The sequence below is a fragment of the Oncorhynchus tshawytscha genome, linkage group LG20, assembly GCF_018296145.1.
Source record: "Oncorhynchus tshawytscha isolate Ot180627B linkage group LG20, Otsh_v2.0, whole genome shotgun sequence".
Taxonomy (NCBI): domain Eukaryota; kingdom Metazoa; phylum Chordata; class Actinopteri; order Salmoniformes; family Salmonidae; genus Oncorhynchus; species Oncorhynchus tshawytscha.
Genome location: NC_056448.1, coordinates 21,005,765 through 21,027,571, shown reverse-complemented (window position 1 = coordinate 21,027,571; position 21,807 = coordinate 21,005,765). Strand labels below are relative to the sequence as shown.

General features: G+C 46.6%; 1 protein-coding gene across 2 annotated transcripts in view; it reads left to right on the top strand.

The window, feature by feature from the left end:
- The window catches only part of LOC112219320 (regulator of G-protein signaling 3), a 167,231-nt gene that overhangs the window by 67,303 nt on the left and 78,121 nt on the right, over positions 1 to 21,807 (top strand). For both annotated transcript variants that reach the window (XM_024380458.2, XM_024380457.2), the window contains one exon: positions 3,148 to 3,282. In XM_024380458.2, the coding sequence (XP_024236226.2) occupies positions 3,148 to 3,282 (135 nt within the window). The remainder of the gene's footprint in view (positions 1 to 3,147; positions 3,283 to 21,807) is intronic.

The window sequence follows — 21,807 nt, the reverse complement described above, 5'->3', positions numbered from 1 at the left end:
AGCTGAGTGTAGAGAAATGACTTTTATGTAGCGTTCACTCCAGGGAATGAATGGAACTGAAATGATCTTACCTGAGCCAGTCATCTGTCTGTGAGAGTCTGTTTCTCTGCCAAGCTGGAGATAAAAAAAACTTGTTTAGCCTTTTACGGAGTTTCTGAGTAGTCTTCACGTGTGAACCACTGTATGTGGGCGTATGAATGCCATCCGCAACTTGCATTCCCTAAAGGTGATTGATTGGTCATTTTGATTTGGTCAATAGCCTTGTATGTATGTGTGTGTGCCGTGTTGTGTAGCATTGTGTTTGTCTTAGTGATCGTGATGGCAGTTGAGGTGGTGGTGGGGAGATTGGTCCATGTCAAATGCTAAATAGGAACCATTAGGAATGCTTCTAAGTGTTTTGCAGAAAAACACACGAGGGAGACTCAACAGATCACAATGCATTGAGCCTATTCAAGACCACAGGCTTTCCTCCCAGTGATTCTGTTGCTGGAGTGCCCTTTAGTAGACTATGTCTTTGTACAGATCCACTGTAGTTAATAGAAGAGGTTACACCATTATGTAACCTACAAAATCTGTACACGTACACACACACCACGTACTGAGCCCTTTACACTCGCAACCCGTATATGGGTAGAAAATAGCAGATTTGGTCCCTGGTTTGTACCTACATTGGAACACAGCGGCTGTAAAATAACATGATGTACATGACATCAGAGCTTGGGGTCTCTGCTTTACGTATGCCATTCAAAGCACAGATGTTCTAAACCCCTCTGTGTGAAGATGAGACTCTCATCTCTCCTCCGTTTTGCTTTATGACCCTCACAACCGTTTTGGGACTCGTCTGAATTCGGTGCAGCAGATCTGCCAACTACTTTCTGTAGCATGCGAACAGTTTGAGCTGCACATAGATATGACACCCCTGTGGAAATATAGATGTTGGTTGTTTTGCTCTAGGACGCTCACAGGCTCACAAGACTAGTCTGAAGGTCCCCCGGTAACAGTTGAAAAATGTTATGGAAGTACAGTGTATATGGAGACAGTTTAGAGGCAAAAATAAGGGGTTAAATGCATTTTTTAAAATCCAGATCCTTGTTATATCTCTCAGATATATGTTGTTCCATGTAGTGAATATGATATTCAATGTGTTTGTAGGGGCTAATAGCAGTAACGGCCAAAATATTTTTCATCAAACAATTTGTTAAAAAAAAAAGTTTATACATCAAGTGGTCTTAAACTCAAAAGCAAATAACAAATCAATCATTGGTGTGACAGTAAAATGTTTGGACACACCTACTCATTCAAGGGTTTTTCTTTATTTGAACTATTTTCTGCATGGTAGAATAATAGTGGAGACATCAAATCTATGAAATAACACATATGGAATCATGTAGTAACCAAAAAAGTGTTAAACAAAAAAATAGATATTTTACATTTGAGATTCTTCAAAGTAGCCACCCTTTGCCTTGATGACAGCTTTGCATACTCATGTCATTCTCTCAACCAGCTTCATGAGGTTCACCTGGAATACATTTCAATGTGTGACAAGTTAATTTGTGGATTTTTTTCCATTCTTAATGCGTTTGAGCCAATCAGTTCTGTTGCGACAAGGTAGGGGTGGTATATTATTTGGTAAAAGACCAAGTCCATATTATGGCAAGAACAGTTCAAAAGGCAAAGAGAAACGACAGACCATCATTACTTTTTGACATGAAGGTCAGTCAATACGTAACATTTCAGGAGCTTTGAAAGTATCTATAAGTGCAATTGCAAAAACTATCAAGCGTTATGATGAAACTGGCTCTCATGAGGACCACCACAGGAAAGGAAGACAGAGTTACCTCTGCTGCAGAGGATAAGCTCATTAGAGTTAACTGCACCTCGGATTGCAGCCCAAATAAATGCTACACAGAGTTCAAGTAACAGACACATCCAAACATCAATTGTTCAGAGGAGACTGCGTGAATCAATCCTTCATGGTCGAATTGCTTCAAAGAAACCACTATTAAAGAACACCAATAAGAAGAAGAGACTTGCTTGAGCCAAGAAACACGTTCGAAAAGTAAAAATTTGCGATTTCTGGTCCCAAAAGTTGTGTCGTTGTGAAATGCAGAGTAGGTGAACGGATGATCTATGTATGTGTGCTACATATCATTCCCTAGATATACAAAGTATTCAATTTGCCCCGTATTTACAGAGAGAATAAATACAGAAGGTAAAGCAAAAATGTGATGCTAAAAACATTTTAAAAATGAAAAAATACTATGAGAGGGAAAATACTTAAGAGAAAGTGTACCAAAACAAGCTTACTCGGCCTATATATTTGCTCCAAGTCAAAATGGTCATGTATCACACCAAGAGGTTGTTCGTCTTTAATGAAGCACAGTAGTCAATAGGGCTATTACTGTTTGCTACTACTCAGCAGCAGTAGAGTATGACACTTCTGGCTAAGCTCTTTTGTTAGTACTTATTCTTTTTCAAAGCATTCTCTGCACTCAAGATGCCCTGTGCTGCCTGGACTGTACCAATGGGTCAGCGTAATTCTCTGTGACTGAGTGGATGTGACACACACACATACACACACACACACACACACACACACACACACACACACACACACACACACACACACACACACACACACACACACACACACACACACACACACACACACACACACACACACACACACACACTACCTTGGACTTGAAAATCTCTATGGGTGAGGATTAAGCCATTAAGCATGATAACTCTCCAACACTATCTTACTGTTCCTCTCTTTCATTTGCCATCATTCATTTGCTTTCATTTTATTTTTCATTTGCTCTCTCCCTCTCTTCTCCCCCTCCTAAAACAGAGGTCCTTACACCATGAAGACACTTTTACAAACACACGTTTTTGTCAACCAAACTGTCAAACCTGCAACAAAGAGAAGAATACAGTATTGGGTGAAAGGAGAACAACCACCCCACTCATCCTTTGTCCCCCCCCTCTCTCCCCATCTCTCTCTCTCTCTCTCTCTCTCTCTCTCTCTCTCTCTCTATGTCTCTCTCTCTCTCTCTCTCTCTGTCTTTCTATGTCTCTCTCTCTGTCTCTCTCTCTCTCTCTCTCTCTCCCCATGTCTCTCTCTCTCTCTCTCTGGCCGTGTAGAAGTGTGACTGCCTGCTCAGTCTGGAAGCCTACTCTGCTGACCAGAAGCGGCGTGTGTGTCAGTGTCTGAAGGACACGATTGACAAGCAGCTCCAGCTCCAGAGGACTGCCACCTTCTACCCTCCTAACGTCCAGGTAGGAAACACACACACCCTCATCCTGCCACTCATTGGCTCATCTGCGCTCACACTCATCCCTGCTGTCATTCACTGAAGCACATGGCTTGCACTGTACTCATGGTGAGAGTGCATTCATGAACAGTGTGCTACTGTGCTTCTCCAATGAAGTCCGCTGGGTTCTCCTTGTTTTATCAGCTGCTCTGTAGATGACTGTAGAGTGCTCCCACGTAGCTAGCCAAGATCTTTTGCTTTGCTTGGTTCTTGTGATGGAAGTGCAGTGGGCATTCTTTAATTGGACACTACTCCAAGCACTGTTCTAGAACCTGTTCTTACCTGTTCATTAGAGAAGAGCTGTGTTAGAATTAAACGGAACAGAAGAAATGGAATGGAAACCTGTATCTTGAACACCACCTCAAAATAATCCATCCTTCACTCTTAGAAAAAATGGTTCCAAAAGAGTTCTTCGGCTGTCCTCATAAGAAATCGCTTTTCGGTACCAGGTAGAACCCTTTTGGGTTTCATGTAAAAACCTCTCCAGGGTTCTAGCTGGAACCAAAAAGGTTTCTGCAATGGGTTGTCCTATGGGGTCAGCCGAAGAACCCTTTTAGGTTCTAGATAGCACTTTTTTTCTAAGAGTGCACTAGAGTACCTTTATGATTCATTGTTTCATAATCTCTATCCTTATTTCCCCTGAGTGGAAGGTTTGGACAGACAGACAGACAGACACTATGTCCTATACTATCTAGCTGTGGTCCTATTGCTCTCTAGCTTCATTATGTGTATGGCCTCCACACCTGCCATCCATTAGGGCTTTATTCTCCTAGCAACATGAAAGAGGGATGAGCTCGCGCTCTTTTATCCCTCTCTCTCTCAATCAACTAGGGAATATGCTTTTCTCTGCATGTCCCTGGTTTTGTTTCTATCGTGTCGCCTCGCCCTGCATCCTCTCGCTGTATGTGTGTGTGTGTGTGGGTGCCTGTGTGTGTGTGTGGGTGCCTGTGTGCGTGTGTGTGTGTGGGTGCCTGTGTGCGTGTGTGTGTGTGTGTGTGTGTGCCTGTGTGTGTGTGTGTGTGTGGGGTGTGTGTGTGTGTGTGTGTGTGTGTGTGTATGTGCTTGTTTCCGGTGGCAGCAGCTGTTTTTCTGGGCTGACCCATTTACCAACTAGAGAGGCGTGAGACAAAAGAAAGGAGAGCATTTTTGTGAAATAAAGGAGGAGGGATAGAAAGTCTAACAGGATAGCTATGTGCTGATTCTCTGACCAGAGGAGAAATATGTTGTGAGAGTGATGGCATTGAAACAGTCAGTCATATCTATGTGATGCTGTATAGAAGTAGTTCCAGAGAAAGGGGTTAACACCATTTGAGTGTTTAGGACAGTACTGTTTATCATCACTCTGTCTGCGTCCCAAATGGCACCCTATTCCCTAAATAGTGCGCTACTTTTGCCAAGAGACCTATGGGCCTGGGTCAAAAGTAGTTCACTAAATAGGATATAGGGTGCCATGTGGGATGCATCACCACATTTTGACCGATTGGAGACGGAGTGATACAGAGTAATGATGGCTGTGTGACATATTGTGGCGTAGTCATGTCGAAAGCAGTGACAGTCTGAGTCCACCTCTGTGTAGTGATCAGACTTGGTCCCCGTAAGGCAGAGCAAAGAGGATTCTGTTGGGACACATCTGATAGGGGAGATCAGTTCACTGCAGTCACACTTTTGGCTGCGTGTGTGTGTGTATGTGTGTGTCTACCCTACCTGCACTCACCTGCACTGATTTGATTTACCTGCATTGTATACCCTACCTGTACTCACCTGCACTGTCTAGCCTGATCCATTAGACTCATCAGACAGCAGAGATGAGTTTATGACAGTAATAAATACAACAGTTGGACAATGGATGAAGACACTCCAAACTTTTGTAATAAACATTTTACTGGCATGGAGAAATAATGAATGGAGTTTAGGGATTTTGGTGATAATTCAGGTATACAATTCATTGTAAAATGTTGTTAACTTAGAATGCACTCATACATACATTCTGCAATGGTATCAGGTATTTTTTCAATATTTTGTTTTAAAATCAAGATAATTATATGTGCTGCATTTACATAAATACAAAGGGTATATTTGCATATATTAATAAATTACCATAAATGGGTAGAACAGGGCTGCAACCACCAAAAACTTGCACTGGGTACCCTACCTGTACTCACCTGCACTATCTACCCTACTGCATTGTATACCCTACCTGTACTCACCTGCACTGTCTACCCTACCTGTACTCACCTGCACTGTCTACCCTACTGCATTGTATACCCTACCTGTACTCACCTGCACTGTCCACCCTACCTGTACTTACCTGCACTGTCTACCCTACCTGCATTGTCTACCCTACCTTTACTCACCTGCACTGTTTACCCTACCTGCACTCACCTGCACTGTCTACCCTACCTGCACTTACCTGCACTGTCTACCCTACCTGTACTTACCTGCACTGTCTACCCTACCTGTATTGTCTACCCTACCTTTACTCACCTGCACTGTCTCCCCTACCTGCACTCACCTGCACTGTCTACCCTACCTGTACTCACCTGCACTGTCTACCCTACCTGTACTCACCTGCACTGTCTAACCTACCTGTACTCACCTGCACTGTCTACCCTACCTGCACTCACCTGCACTGTCGACCCTACCTGTACTTACCTGCACTGTGTACCCTACCTGCATTGTCTACCCTACCTTTACTCACCTGCACTGTCTACCCTACCTGCACTATCTACCCTACCTGTACTCACCTGCACTATCTACCCTACCTGCACTCACCTGCACTGTCTACCCTACCTGCACTCACCTGCACTGTCTACCCTACCTGTACTTACCTGCACTGTCTACCCTACCTGCATTGTCTACCCTACATTTACTCACCTGCACTGTCTACCCTACCTGCACCCACCTGCCCTGTCTACCCTACCTGTACTTACCTGCACTGTCTACCCTACCTGCATCGTCTACCCTACCTGTACTCACCTGCACTGTCTACCCTACCTGCACCTACCTGCACTGTCTACCCTATCTGTACTCACCTGCACTGTCCACCCTACCTGCACTAACCTACACCGTCTACCCTACCTGTACTTACCTGCACTGTCCTACCCTACCTGCATTGTCTACCCTACCTTTACTCACCTGCACTGTCTACCCTACCTGTACTCACCTGCACTGTCTACCCTACCTGTACTCCCCTGCACTGTCTACCCTACCTGTACTTACCTGCGCTGTCTACCCTACCTGTACTTACCTGCAATGTCTACCCTACCTGCATTGTCTACCCTACCTGTACTCACCTGCACTGTCCACCCTACCTGCATTGTCTACCCTACATTTACTCACCTGCACTGTCTACCCTACCTGCACTCACCTGCACTGTCTACCCTACCTGTACTTACCTGCACTGTCTACCCTACCTGCATCGTCTACCCTACCTGTACTCACCTGCACTGTCTACCCTACCTGTACTTACCTGCACTGTCTACCCTACCTGCATCGTCTACCCTACCTGTACTCACCTGCACTGTCTACCCTACCTGTACTTACCTGCACTGTCTACCCTACCTGCATCGTCCACCCTACCTGTACTCACCTGCACTGTCTACCCTACCTGTACTTACCTGCACTGTCTACCCTACCTGTACTTACCTGCAATGTCTACCCTACCTGTACTCACCTGCACTGTCAACCCTACCCGCATTGTCTACCCTACCTGCACTCACCTGCACCGTCTAGACTGCCTCATTAATTACTGTTGTTGTCATGTTCTGCTGCATAATTCAACAAGTGTGTCAATTGCAGTATATCCTCGAAATAAAAATGTACACGCTTATCTAGATTACTTTTATCAAAACATACTTTACATTGTTTGTGAGATCAGATATAATATCACTATAATCCAAGTGTTCATTTTCAGAAGTTGATTTCACTTCAGCGCATCTAATTTGTAAACATTTCAACTGTATTAATTATTACTATTTGTAATTCTAGAAAAAATTTAACACTCATGAAAATAAAGTTACCTTTCTTCTCTTTCTTGTGATGTACAGTGCCTTGCGAAAGTATTCGGCCCCCTTGAACTTTGCGACCTTTTGCCACATTTCAGGCTTCAAACATAAAGATATAAAACTGTATTTCTTTGTGAAGAATCAACAAGTGGGACACAATCATGAAGTGGAACGACATTTATTGGATATTTCAAACTTTTTTAACAAATCAAAAACTGAAAAATTGGGCGTGCAAAATTATTCAGCCCCTTTACTTTCAGTGCAGCAAACTCTCTCCAGAAGTTCAGTGAGGATCTCTGAATGATCCAATGTTGACCTAAATGACTAATGATGATAAATACAATCCACCTGTGTGTAATCAAGTCTCCGTATAAATGCACCTGCACTGTGATAGTCTCAGAGGTCCGTTAAAAGCGCAGAGAGCATCATGAAGAACAAGGAACACACCAGGCAGGTCCGAGATACTGTTGTGAAGAAGTTTAAATCCGGATTTGGATACAAAAAGATTTCCCAAGCTTTAAACATCCCAAGGAGCACTGTGCAAGCGATAATATTGAAATGGAAGGAGTATCAGACCACTGCAAATCTACCAAGACCTGGCCGTCCCTCTAAACTTTCAGCTCATACAAGGAGAAGACTGATCAGAGATGCAGCCAAGAGGCCCATGATCAATCTGGATGAACTGCAGAGATCTACAGCTGAGGTGGGAGACTCTGTCCATAGGACAACAATCAGTCGTATATTGCACAAATCTGGCCTTTATGGAAGAGTGGCAAGAAGAAAGCCATTTCTTAAAGATATCCATAAAAAGTGTCGTTTAAAGTTTGCCACAAGCCACCTGGGAGACACACCAAACATGTGGAAGAAGGTGCTCTGGTCAGATGAAACCAAAATTGAACTTTTTGGCAACAATGCACAACGTTATGTTTGGCGTAAAAGCAACACAGCTCATCACCCTGAACACACCATCCCCACTGTCAAACATGGTGGTGGCAGCATCATGGTTTGGGCCTGCTTTTCTTCAGCAGGGACAGGGAAGATGGTTAAAATTGATGGGAAGATGGATGGAGCCAAATACAGGACCATTCTGGAAGAAAACCTGATGGAGTCTGCAAAAGACCTGAGACTGGGACGGAGATTTGTCTTCCAACAAGACAATGATCCAAAACATAAAGCAAAATCTACAATGGAATGGTTAAAAAATAAACATATCCAGGTGTTAGAATGGCCAAGTCAAAGTCCAGACCTGAATCCAATCGAGAATCTGTGGAAAGAACTGAAAACTGCTGTTCACAAATGCTCTCCATCCAACCTCACTGAGCTCGAGCTGTTTTGCAAGGAGGAATGGGAAAAAAATTCAGTCTCTCGATGTGCAAAACTGATAGAGACATACCCCAAGCGACTTACAGCTGTAATCGCAGCAAAAGGTGGCGCTACAAAGTATTAATTTAAGGGGGCTGAATTATTTTGAACACCCAATTTTTCAGTTTTTGATTTGTTAAAAAAGTTTGAAATATCCAATAAATGTCGTTCCACTTCATGATTGTGTCCCACTTGTTGTTGATTCTTCACAAAAAATACAGTTTTATATCTTTATGTTTGAAGCCTGAAATGTAGCAAAAGGTCGCAAAGTTCAAGGGGGCCGAATACTTTCGCATGGCACTGTAAGTGTCGAGACGGTGTGTTAAATCTTTGACGAAGCGTCAGCGTTCTTATACATGCAACGGAAAGCCAATGTAATCCGTTAACAGAAAAAAACAGCAGGTACAAGCAAGAGTATGGAAGAGTCGCAGGAGTAAAATGAAAGCAATCAATCCAGCGATATTTAATGACAAGTGGACCCCTCAAACACAGGAAATAGATGGCTGGAAAAGACAGATCCTCAGGTGGGCAGGGCACCCCTCAAACACAGGAAATAGATGGCTGGAAAAGACAGATCCTCAGGTGGGCGGGGCACCCCTCAAACACAGGAAATAGATGGCTGGAAAAGACAGATCCTCAGGTGGGTGGGGCATGTGCGTTGCTTGTGACAGCACACGGCCCAATTAGACAGTCCATAGCGTGGCTAGACAGTCAATAAGAGTATGGGCGGGAAACAATCCATACAGGAAGCAATGACATTGTCTTCTCATTAAATAAATACTGTACAATTGGAAAAACCTATTGATATTTCCATCAACAAATACACTGCTGTGTCCTTCCTTTACTTGATGGATTGTTGATAGCTCATTCGTGTTTCTCGTGTTATATCTGTACAATAGGTGTGTGTGTGTCTTGTGTGCCCCAGACGTTATATACCTCCTAACCTTTGACCTGTAGCCTTATCAGTGGTGTTTACGGTATTCCCTGACAGGGAGCGAGAGAGCTCCTGGGAGGGAGGCTGTGCTGTGTATTCCTTAATGTTCTTCTATGGTTTCCACCATTGAATGCCCAGATCCCCTGCTAATTGGCGGGATGAGTCACAGACAGGACAGGAGCAAATGAAATAATGCCGGTCGAACAAAACGAACTGGCAACAGACAAACACAGGTATAAATACACAGGAGCTCCTAGTAGCCGGGGACTTTAATGCAGGGAAACTTAAATCCGTTTTACCAAATTTCTATCAGCATGTTAAAATGTGCAACCAGAGGAAAATACAATTCTGGACCACCTATACTCCACACACAGAGACGTATACACAGCTCTCCCTCGCCCTCCATTTGACAAATCTGACCATAATTCTATGCTCCTGATTCCTGCTTACAAGCAAAAATTAAAGCAGGAAGCACCAGTGACTAGATCAATAAAAAAAGTGGTCAGATGAAGCAGAAGCTAAGCTACAGGACTGTTTTGCTAGCACATACTGGAATATGTTCTGGGATTCTTCCGATGGCATTGAGGAGTACACCACATCAGTCAATGGCTTCATCAGTAAGTGCATCGATGACTTCGTCCTCAGTGACCGTACGTACATAACCCAACCAGAAGCCATGGATTATAGGCAGCATCTGCACTGAGCTAAAGGCTAGAGCTTTCAAGGAGCAGGACACTAACCTGGAAGCTTATAAGAAATCCCGCTATGCCCTCCGACGAACCATTAAACAGGCCAAGCATCAATACAGGACGAAGATCGAATCGTACTACACCGGCTCTGACATTTGTCAGATGTGGCAGGGCTTGCAAACCATTACAGACTACAAAGGGAAGCACATTGGCGAGCTGCCCAGTGACATGCACTCCTTATGTGTTGATTGTGTGCACCTGTTTTGAGTTAGGTAGTAGGCTTTATTAGTCAGCCGGCCCGCAGGGTTCCTTGTGCGGGATTAATTATTGTGATCGTCTGTTTTGTGTACGTATGTGCACGTCTATTTGGGTTTTGTGTTTTCCCATTTTGTGGGTTTTCCTGGACGGTTTAAGTCCCCCTGTTTGGGGCATTTGTTTGTTCGGTACGCCCTGTGTTTTGTGAGGGTTGGCTTATGTTCAGCGTTTGTGTCAGTGCATTAAAATAGCACTCCCCTGAACTCTCTGCTTCCTGTGCCTGACTCCTCACCCACTACACTCAGACCGTTACAGAATCCCGCACCTCTGGAATGGAGTCAGCAGGAGCAACAGCCACTCCCCTCCCATCGATGGAAGAGAGGGTTCTACATCACACCACCGTACTCCATCGGATTGGAACGGCGATGGATCTGGTGATGGAGAGAATGGACCGATGGGAGAGAAGCGGTCTCCTCTCCCTCTCTCCACCTTCGGCCCCTCCTCCTCAGGACTCCCCATCTCCCGACTCCAGCACCCTCCGTCTTACGCTCCCAAGGGTCTATGATGGAACGGCAGCAGGGTGCCAGGGGTTCTTACTCCAGCTAGAACTGTACCTGGCCACCGTCAGACCTACTCCCTCGGGAGCGGAGAGGGTGAATGTCCTCATTTCCTGCCTCACGGGTCGTGCTCTGGAGTGGGCAAATGCAGTTTGGAATGGCCCAGACTCAGCGAAGGAGCACTACCCCGAGTTTTTCTCGCCGTTTCCGCGCCGTGTTTGACCATCCTCCAGATGGCCGAGCGGCGGGAGAACGACTATTCCATCTCCGGCAGGAGAAAAGGAGCGCCCAGGATTACGCGTTGGAGTTCCGTACCTTGGCAGCAGGATCCGGGTGGAACGACAGGGCCCTTATCGACCACTACAGGTGTAGTCTCCGGGAGGACGTCCGCAGGGAGCTAGCGTGTCGGGACACCGCTCTTTCCTTGGATGAGCTAATTGACATGTCCATCCGACTGGACAATCTGCTGGCGGCCCGCGGGCGTTCGGAGAGGGTCCTGTGTGTTCCACCACCCAGCACCTCCACTCCTGTTCCGATGGAGTTGGGAGGGGCTTTGCCGAGGGGTACCGGAGGAGGAGGCTCAATCTGCACCAACTGTGGTCGGAGAGGACACACGGCCGATCGGTGCTGGGGGGGTCCGTCTGGGAGTCGAGATGGTAGGCGGAACATTTCTCGATCACCCCAGGTGAGTCAGCACCAAACTCACCCAGAACCCCCTGTTGGTCACATGTTTGTCTTGATTTTTTTTCTTAACTTTTTCCCCTCTTCCCAGCATAGGGCGCTAGTCGATTCAGGCGCAGCTGGGAACTTTATGGATCGCGGACTTGCTATTAAATTAGGTGTTCCGCTTGTGCCGATAGATTCTCCCTTTCCCGTGCACTCCCTAGATAGCCTGCCATTAGGGTCAGGGGTGGTCAGGAGACCACAATCCCACTGGACATGGTAACGCAGGGAATCATAGGGAGCGTATCAGTCTCTATATTATTGATTCGCCTGCGTTTCCAGTGGTGTTGGGGATTCCCTGGCTGGCCCGGCACAATCCTAAAATTTTGTGGAGACAGGGGTTCTCCAGGGGTGGTCAGAAGAGTGTTCTGGAAGGTGTCTGGGAGTTTCCGTCGGTGCCACCTCGGTGGAAAGTCCAGACCAGGGTCCCACAGTGTGCATTCCCCGAGTATGCCGATTTGGCAATCGCTTTTAGTAAAAAGAAGGCGACTAAATTACCACCACATCGACCGGGAAGGGATTGTGCGATAGATCTCCAGGTAAACGCTGCGCTTCCCAAGAGTCACGTGTACCCATTGTCCCAAGAGGAGACGTTGGCTATGGAGACATATATCACGGAGTCTCTGGGACAGGGGTACATTCGGTCCTCCATTTCACCCGTCTCCTCGAGTTTCTTTTTTGTGAAGAAAAAGGAGGGAGGTTTGCGTCCTTGTATTGATTATAGAGGTCTAAATGCCATCACAGTGGGGTTCAGCTACCCACTACCTCTCATTGCTACGGCAGTGGAATCCTTTCAGGGAGCGCAGTTCTTCACAAAATTGGATCTCAGGAGCGCGTATAGCCTGGTGCGTATTCGGAAGGGAGACGAGTGGAAAACCGCATTTAGTACCACATCGGGCCACTATGAGTACCGCGTCATGCCGTATGGGTTAAAAAATGCTCCAGCCATTTTTCAATCCTTTGTAGACGATATTCTCAGGGACCTGCACGGGCAGGGAGTGGTTGTTTATATCGATGACATTCTGATCTACTCAGCCACTCACGCCGCGCATGTGTCTCTGGTACGCAAGGTGCTTGGTAGACTGCTGGAGCATGACCTATACGTCAAGGCTGAGAAGTGTGTGTTCTCCAAACGAGCCGTCTCCTTTCTGGGTTATCGCATTTCCACCTCGGGGGTGGAGATGGAGGGTGACCGCAGTAAGGCCGTGCGTAATTGGCCGACTCCAACCACGGTAAAAGAGGTGCAGCGGTTTTGGGTTTTTCCAACTACTACCGGAGGTTTATCCGGGGTTTTGGCCAGGTAGCGGCTCCAATTACCTCACTGCTAAAGGGGGGCCCGGTGCGGTTGCAGTGGTCAGCGGAGGCGGACAGAGCTTTCAACAGGTTGAAGGCGCTGTTCACGGATGCACCCGTGTTGGCGCATCCGGACCCCTCTCTAGCATTCATAGTGGAGGTGGACGCGTCCGAGGCTGGGGTGGGTGCCGTGCTATCACAGCGCTCGGGTACGCCACCAAAACTCCGCCCCTGTGCTTTCTTCTCCAGTAAGCTCAGCCCAGCGGAGCGTAACTATGATGTGGGGGACCGGGAGTTGTTAGCGGTGGTCAGGGCTCTGAAGGTGTGGAGACACTGGCTTGAGGGGGCTAAGCACCCCTTTCTCATCTGGACCGACCACCAGAATCTGGAGTATATTCGGGCAGCTAGGAGACTGAACCCGCGGCAGGCAAGGTGGGCCATGTTTTTACTCGATTCCGGTTCACTTTATCATATAGACCGGGCTCCCAGAACGTGAAGGCGGACGCACTGTCCCGCTTTTACGACACGGAGGATAGGTCCACCGAACCTACTCCCATCCTTCCGGCCTCAAAGCTGATGGCACCGGTGGTATGGGAGGTGGACTCGGACATCGAGCGGGCGTTACGGGCTGAACCAGCGCCTCCTCAGTGTCCGGCGGGGCGGAGGTACGTGCCGCTTGGTGTTCGGGACCAACTGATTCGGTGGGCTCACGTCCTACCCTCCTCGGGTCACCCTGGGGTGAGGAGGACAGTAGGGAGCCTTCGGGGAAGGTATTGGTGGCCTACCTTGGCTAAGGACGTTAAGGTTTATGTCTCCTCCTGTTCGGTATGCGCCCAGAGTAAGGCTCCTAGGCACCTTCCTAGAGGGAAGTTACAACCCCTCCCCGTTCCACAACGGCCATGGTCACATCTATCCGTAGATTTCCTGACCGACCTTCCCCTGTCTCAGGGCAACACCACGGTTCTGGTGATTGTGGATCGGTTCTCTAAGTCCTGCCGTCTCCTCCCGTTGCCCGGTATCCCAACGGCCCTACAGACTGCGGAGGCATTATTCACCCACGTCTTCCGGCACTACGGGGTGCCTGAGGACATCGTTTCTGATCGGGGTCCCCAGTTCACGTCCCGAGTATGGAGGGCGTTCATGGAGCGTCTGGGGGTCTCGGTCAGCCTGACCTCCGGTTATCACCCTGAAAGTAATGGGCAGGTGGAGAGAGTAAACCAGGAGGTGGGTAGGTTTCTGCGGTCGTACTGCCAGGACCGGCCAGGGGAGTGGGCGAGATACATCCCCTGGGCGGAAATGGCCCAGAACTCATTGCGCCACTCCTCTACTAATGTGTCCCCCTTTCAGTGTGTGTTGGGGTACCAGCCGGTCCTGGCACCGTGGCATCCGAGCCAGACCGAGGCTCCTGCGGTGGAGGAATGGGTGCAGCGCTCCAAAGAAACCTGGAGGGCCGTCCAGGAATCCCTTCAACAGGCTAGTGGACGGCAGAAAAGGAGTGCTGACCGCCACCGCAGTGAGGCCCCGTGTTTGTACCAGGGGACAGGGTCTGGCTCTCGACCCGAAACCTGCCCCTCCGCGTGCCCTGCCGGAAGCTTGGGCCGCAGTGTGTAGGGCCGTTCAAAGTCCTGAGGAGAATAAACGAGGTGTGTTATCGATTACAACTCCCTTCCTATTATCGTATTAACCCCTCGTTTCATGTGTCTCTCCTCAGGCCGGTGGTAGCTGGTCCCCTACAGGACGGTGAGGTGCTGGTCCCCTCCCCCCTCTGGACATCGAGGGGTCCCCGGCGTATACGATACGGGCCATTCTGGACTCGAGACGCCGGGTGAGGGGCCTGCAGTACCTCGTGGACTGGGAGGGGTACGGTCCGGAGGAGAGGTGCTGGGTACCCACCAGGGACATTTTGGATCCGTCGATGTTGAGGGATTTCCATCGCCTCCATCCGGATCGCCCTGCGCCTCGTCCTCCGGGTCGACCTCGAGGCCGGTGTCGGCGCGCTGCGGGAGCCACGCGTCAAGGGGGGTACTGTCACGACTCCGACCGAAGGACACTCCCCTTCCCGTTCGGGTGGCGCTCGGCGGTCGTCATCGCCGGCCTACTAGCTGCTACTGATTATTTCCTCCTCCCCCTCCTTATGTGTTGATTGTGTGCACCTGTTTTGAGTTAGGTAGTAGGCTTTATTAGTCAGCCGGCCCGCAGGGTTCCTTGTGCGGGATTAATTATTGTGATCGTCTGTTTTGTGTACGTATGTGCACGTCTATTTGGGTTTTGTGTTTTCCCATTTTGTGGGTTTTCCCTGGACGGTTTAAGTCCCCCTGTTTGGGGCATTTGTTTGTTCAGTACGCCCTGTGTTTTGTGAGGGTTGGCTTATGTTCAGCGTTTGTGTCAGTGCATTAAAATAGCACTCCCTGAACTCTCTGCTTCCTGCGCCTGACTCCTCACCCACTACACTCAGACCGTTACAGTTTTCCTACTTACAAAGCATGTAGAGGTCTGTAATTTTTTTAATCATAGGTACACTTCAACTGTGAGAGACAGAATCTAAAACAAAAATCAAGAAAATCACATTGTATGATTTTAAAGTAATTAATTTGCATTTTATTGCATCCCGATTATTTGCATCACTGCCTGGTATGTTAACTGCTCAGCCTCCGACCGCAAGGCACTACAGAGGGTAGTGCGAATGGCCCAGTACATCCCCGGGGCCAAGCTTCCTGCCATCCAGGACCTCTATAGCAGCCGGTGTCAGAGGAAGGCCCTAAAAATTGTCAAAGTCTCCAGCCAACCTAGTCATAGACTGTTCTCTCTGCTACCTCACGGCAAGCAGTACCAGAGTGACAAATCTAGGTCCAAGAGCCTTCTAAACAGCTTCTACCCCCAAGACATAAGACTCCTGAACATCTAAACAAATGTCGACACAGACTATTTACAATTCCCCCCCCCCACCCCTCTTTTATACCACTGCTTCTCTCTGTTGTTATCATCTATGTATAGTCACTTTAATAACTCTACCTACATATACATACTACCTCAACTAACGGTACCCCCTTGTATATAGTCTCGCTATTGTTATTTTACTGCTGCTCTTAATGACTTGTTACTTTTATTATAATTCTTCTTAAATTAAGGGTTAGCAAAAATAGCATTTTGAATGGGACTGAATTGTGTGTCCCACAAGGTTAGTTATACAATACAATGCGTGTGTGTGCGCGTGCGTGCGTGCGTGCGTGCGTGCGTGTGTGTGTGTGTGTGTGTGTGTGTGTGTGTGTGTGTGTGTGTGTGTGAAGGGGAAAACATATCACAAGACCTACTGTAGGTAAATTAGACCCGTCATCAGTCTTGTAGTAAAATCAATGTGTTGTATGGTGATTAGGTCAAATGGATGATTAGAGTCTGAACATTCCTCTATGCTTACATTGGAATCTTTTTAGTATAACCATTCCATGTGCTTGAGTGGACCCTAAGGGTCATTCAGAAATACATATCCAATCATGGTAATATTAGTTCAATTTTAATCAGGATAATGTATTGGTTTAATTTTAGGTAAACTTGTGCAGTTATGAGAATTGAAACACTCGAAGGGTAATGAATAGATATTTAATCATAATAAAGCTTTTGTGATGATAAGAAATCATAAATATGGCTTAATATGGCTTAAAGTCTTAATATGGCTTGTGGTCTATGCCTCTGTGCTCTATTAGGAAACTTTCACAGGATGTTGTTAGAAATTAAAGGTTTTCAGGGAGGTCAGACCATGCATCATGTGTGCATATGCAGGTGGTTGTGTGTGTGTGTGTGTGTGTGTTCAGTCCCTTGTGTTGTTACATTTAGAGGTCTAAGGGAACAAAGCAACCTTTGGGTAATTGGGTGAGCCAGGACAAAGCAAACCCTACATGTGACTCATAGACAGGGTATTGATATGGGATGTCAAGGTTTCTCTCTTGCAGTTGCCAAATCTGAACCGCGAGAGTTTCTCCACTTTGGCCATAAAGTTAGCGACCAGGGTGGTGTTGTGGTCAGTGTTTTGGAGGAACTCAAAACTCCCCCTCTGACAGAACCTGACTCAGAGCTGACCACAAGTTCCAAAAGCTGAACCAGCACAATGTGATTTGAAATAAACACAACTTTCATTTCATTACTAACTCAACACTATAAGCCCCAAATGAGTTGATGATTTCACTTCAGCCTAATAAATACACGATCCCTCTCAGCTTGTCTTGGTGGTGGAAGACATTTTCTACGGTATGCTGCTCCAAATGTGTCAAAAATGCTCTTATATTCTGACTTTGGAGGATTTTCTTTCACTAGTTCTTAAGTACATTAACAAAGGCCTGGGAGAGTGTCTTTTGTGGAGCTTGTCAGTAGCAGTTGCCAGTTGCACTGTAAGCTTTGATTTGATTTAAAGCTGAATGGGGTGATAGAATCTTTGTTTGAGAGGGAAAGAGGGAGAAAGAAATAGAGAGACAGAGAGAGACAGAGCGAGAGAAACAGAGAGAGAACGAGAGAGACAGAGCGAGAGAAACAGAGAGAGAACGAGAGAGACAGAGCGAGAGAAACAGAGAGAGAACGAGAGAGACAGAGTTCCTCTTTAATTAGTGTTGCATTTCCCATAATGTCAGAAACAGCGTTTCTCCTCTGATGTACAGTATTTGCGAGTAAATTTTCACTCTGCTGAACCGGAGTGAGAATCAATGCACTCTTGAGAAAAGGAGCTCTGAGTTAAACACTTAAGTAAAGTAAAACTGACTTTACCTTACCTGTGTACGAGTATGCAAACGGCTACTATATGCAAATAGTCAACCGGGTCACCGTCATTTCCCGTTCTTCTGCATGGTCACAGTGCTGATGTCGACATTTCCCGTTCTTCTGCATGGTCACAGTGCTGATGTCGACATTTCCCGTTCTTCTGCGTGGTCACAGTGCTGATGTTGACATTTCCCGTTCTTCTGCATGGTCACAGTGCTGATGTTGACATTTCCCGTTCTTCTGCATGGTCACAGTGCTGATGTTGACATTTCCCGTTCTTCTGCATGGTCACAGTGCTGATGTTGACATTTCCCATTCTTCTGCATGGTCACAGTGCTGATGTTGACATTTCCCGTTCTTCTGCATGGTCACAGTGCTGATGTCGACATTTCCCGTTCTTCTGCATGGTCACAGTGCTGATGTCGACATTTCCCGTTCTTCTGCATGGTCACAGTGCTGATGTCGACATTTCCCGTTCTTCTGCATGGTCACAGTGCTGATGTTGACATTTCCCATTCTTCTGCATGGTCACAGTGCTGATGTTGACAATTGTCCCCGTTTCACTGGCACTCAGCGGCATTGAAAGCAGATTTTTTATTTTAGAGACGAATGAAGTTTGTTGATGAGATATCTCCACTTGAGCCAGTAATTCCCCTTCCCTTGTGAAAGACTGGGGGAGAGGATAAGAGTTGGAGGCCGTTTGCTGGCTTTGTGTGCGTACGGTCTAAATGTACTTTCATTGTTTGGTTTGCTCAAAGTTTGAGCTTGAGGGCTGAATTTGCAGGTAATGTCAAATATTGTGTAGTGAATAGTCACCATGGTCACCAATTCTTCTGAGTTTATTTTCTAAGTGCAGCTTGCTGGCTCCTCCTTTGTTTACGGGCTACATCAATTTTCACTATTGTTAACCAAATGTGTGTTTTTGCTAATGTTGTTGTATAGTGTGGTAACCATGTGCCACATTGGTTCTAGTTAATTCAGTCATTCTAGGTATTGTTACAAAGAGTTTCCTTTCTCCGATGGTATCCCTGTCATGCTCAGTCTCTTCTTAGTAAGTGGGGCAGGACTGTCCGGGACAATGCATTCCGTTGCTGCTGTAAGCATGTGAACTAGGGATGCAACTACGTGGTTGTAGCCACCTCCACCGCCAAGTTCCAGGAATCCTAGTACTATTACTGTAGTCTGGTGTATTTAGGGGAGATAGGTATGTCCCCTGACTGTCTCAATGTCCTCTCCCTAACCACCATGCAGTCAGCCCTCACACACACCACGGGATTCTGCTACCTTACATAACACGCACACACACACAACGCTTCTATTCCTAGCCAGGCCACTTTTCTCCCTCAATGCATGATTGTCACATGGACAGAAGTATGGATGTACACGTACGCACACACACACACACACACACACACACACACACACACACACACACACACACACACACACACACACACACACACACATATACACACACACACACACACACACACACACACACACACACACACACACACACACACACACACACACACACACACACACACACACACACACACACACAAACAAAAACACACACACACAAAACACAACTCCCGAGTGGATGGTCATACAGCACATAAGCCTATGATCTCATCCTGCTGTATGCTTCCAGTACTATCTGTGACCAGGCTGCATTAGAGAGCTGCTGGAAAAGTACATTTGTTCAGCTGAACACACACACTAGCATGCATGCACTTTCTCACTCACACTCTCCAACCAGCATCTGCTGCTCAACGAGCTAATCTAGGTTGTCCTGTGGAGCAGAAACAGATAGCTAGACAGCCGAGAGTTTTCTAGTGGATCTAAGTGCTAAGCTAGGGTACGGTTGTATACCGCAACACACAGGGGAGCCTCAGACAGGGCCTAGCCTTCACCTCGCCAGGAGAGATACTTAATGTTTCAGATGTCTAATGGACGAAGGATGTCTGCTGGGCCTCAGAGACCGCCTAGACTGTCTTTGACTGTCTGACTCTCATGTCAAATGTGTGATGTTCCTTTTTTTGGATGTAGAGGTGGGTGGTTTATAGGGAAGATCTTGCTTGTTTTCCAGGCAGCTGTGACGTAGCTATGACGTAAGTTTGACGGTACATTTTTTATAGCCACATGACTTGTATGACGTTACCATGACCTTGCATGGTGTTTACTCACCTCCCTTCCTCTCTCCTCCCCTCCCTTCCTCACTCCTCTCCTCCTTTCATCCGAATTCATGAAGACTTGATCACATCTCTTCACCCTGAGGCTATGAGAGGTATAATGGAATCAACTGTTCTCTGTAACACACTATAAAGTACTCAACAAATGCACACAGACAGTCATAACAAGTACAGTGCATAGAGCAGGCAATGGGAAAGAGGAAGCACATTCCATTAGAAATTGTAAACCAGTCTCTGAACTGTCTGGTTCATAGTCCATTTTCACCTGCCCGTGTGAGGGAAGAGAGGTGCTTAATTACCTGTCTCTGAGTCTTTGTCACACACATGCACTCACTCACTCGTACACACATACACTTTTTGATCCCCCCTCCATGGTGCATTGTGTCAGATCAGACAGGGTGTGAATCCCATCTTTCTCCCATGCCTCCATCACACACCCTGTCCTTTCAAGGTGATGTTTACCAGTCTCCATTGACTTCTGAATTGATCACAGTAATCTGGCGAAAGGGGGATACCTAGTGAGTTGTACAACTGAATGCGTTGAACTGAAATGTGTCTTCTGCATTTAACCCTCTCTGAATCAGAGAGGTGCTTGGGGCTGTCTTGATCAACATGCACGGCACCCGGGGAGCAGTTGTTGGGAGTTATCTGCCTGGCACAGAATGACAGATTTATACTTTGTCCACTCTGGGATTCGATCCAGCAACCTTTCGATTTCCGGCCTATGCTCCTACCCGCCAGGCTACCTGACGCTTTCTTTCAATAAGCACACACAAACACACACACACACACAATGTCTCGCTCCATCAATGTGTGTGTGCGTGCGGAAGTGGGTGTGTGTGTATGCGTACATGAGTACGTGCGTGTGTGTCTTTTTTGCACGGCGGTGATATCCATCACGTCCTAGGATCAATTCCCCAGCCGTGCTTTAAAACTTTCATGAAATCTCTTTGATGGATCGTGTTTTGCTTTATTTCAGTTCAAAAAGCCCTTAACTATTTATAACTTGTTCTGTTGTTATATAATGCACTGGCATACATATACAGTCTATCAAGGCTTTGTATAAAAACGATTGGACCAGATCCTAAGACGCCATATTATTCATTTAAATTATTCACATTCTTGGGTTCGGGTCATTAGAATTTCTCCACAGAGGCCCACGATGCAATGCTTAGGATAATAGTTCATTTTTGGACACATGAAACCTATTCCACTTTTCTATGACATGGATGTACTGTATGTGGAACGCCTATGACAACGTGTGGAATGGTCCTTTCGCTCTATCCTAGATGAGACTTCATAGAGAGACTTCTCCATATATTTTGATCTAAAACCACAAAATGAAAAACAAATGTGGAGTTTCGAGGTTTTCTTCAGACAGCGATGATAGGTTGTATTTTATTATGCTATTCACTAGACAGAGAAAGTAGTTTTCTGGGTTTGCGTAAGCAGTTAAACTAGAGCTTGAGGGAATTGAATGGCCCTTCAAACCTGATCATTTGGAAGTCATATGGGCTTCAAATAGATTAGATTAGCTGTACAAGAATATGTGTATAGAGGAAGTGTAAAACAATGTGACACTTCACTCTGAGGCACTGCTAGGTCATGGGATGGGATGGGAGTCAAAGCTAGTGTTTTGTATGTTTGTGTCCGCGTCTTTTGTGTGTTTGTGAACATGATTGTTTATGTGTGTGTATCCTTTACCTGTGTGTGTGTCTTTGTAGTTGATGAG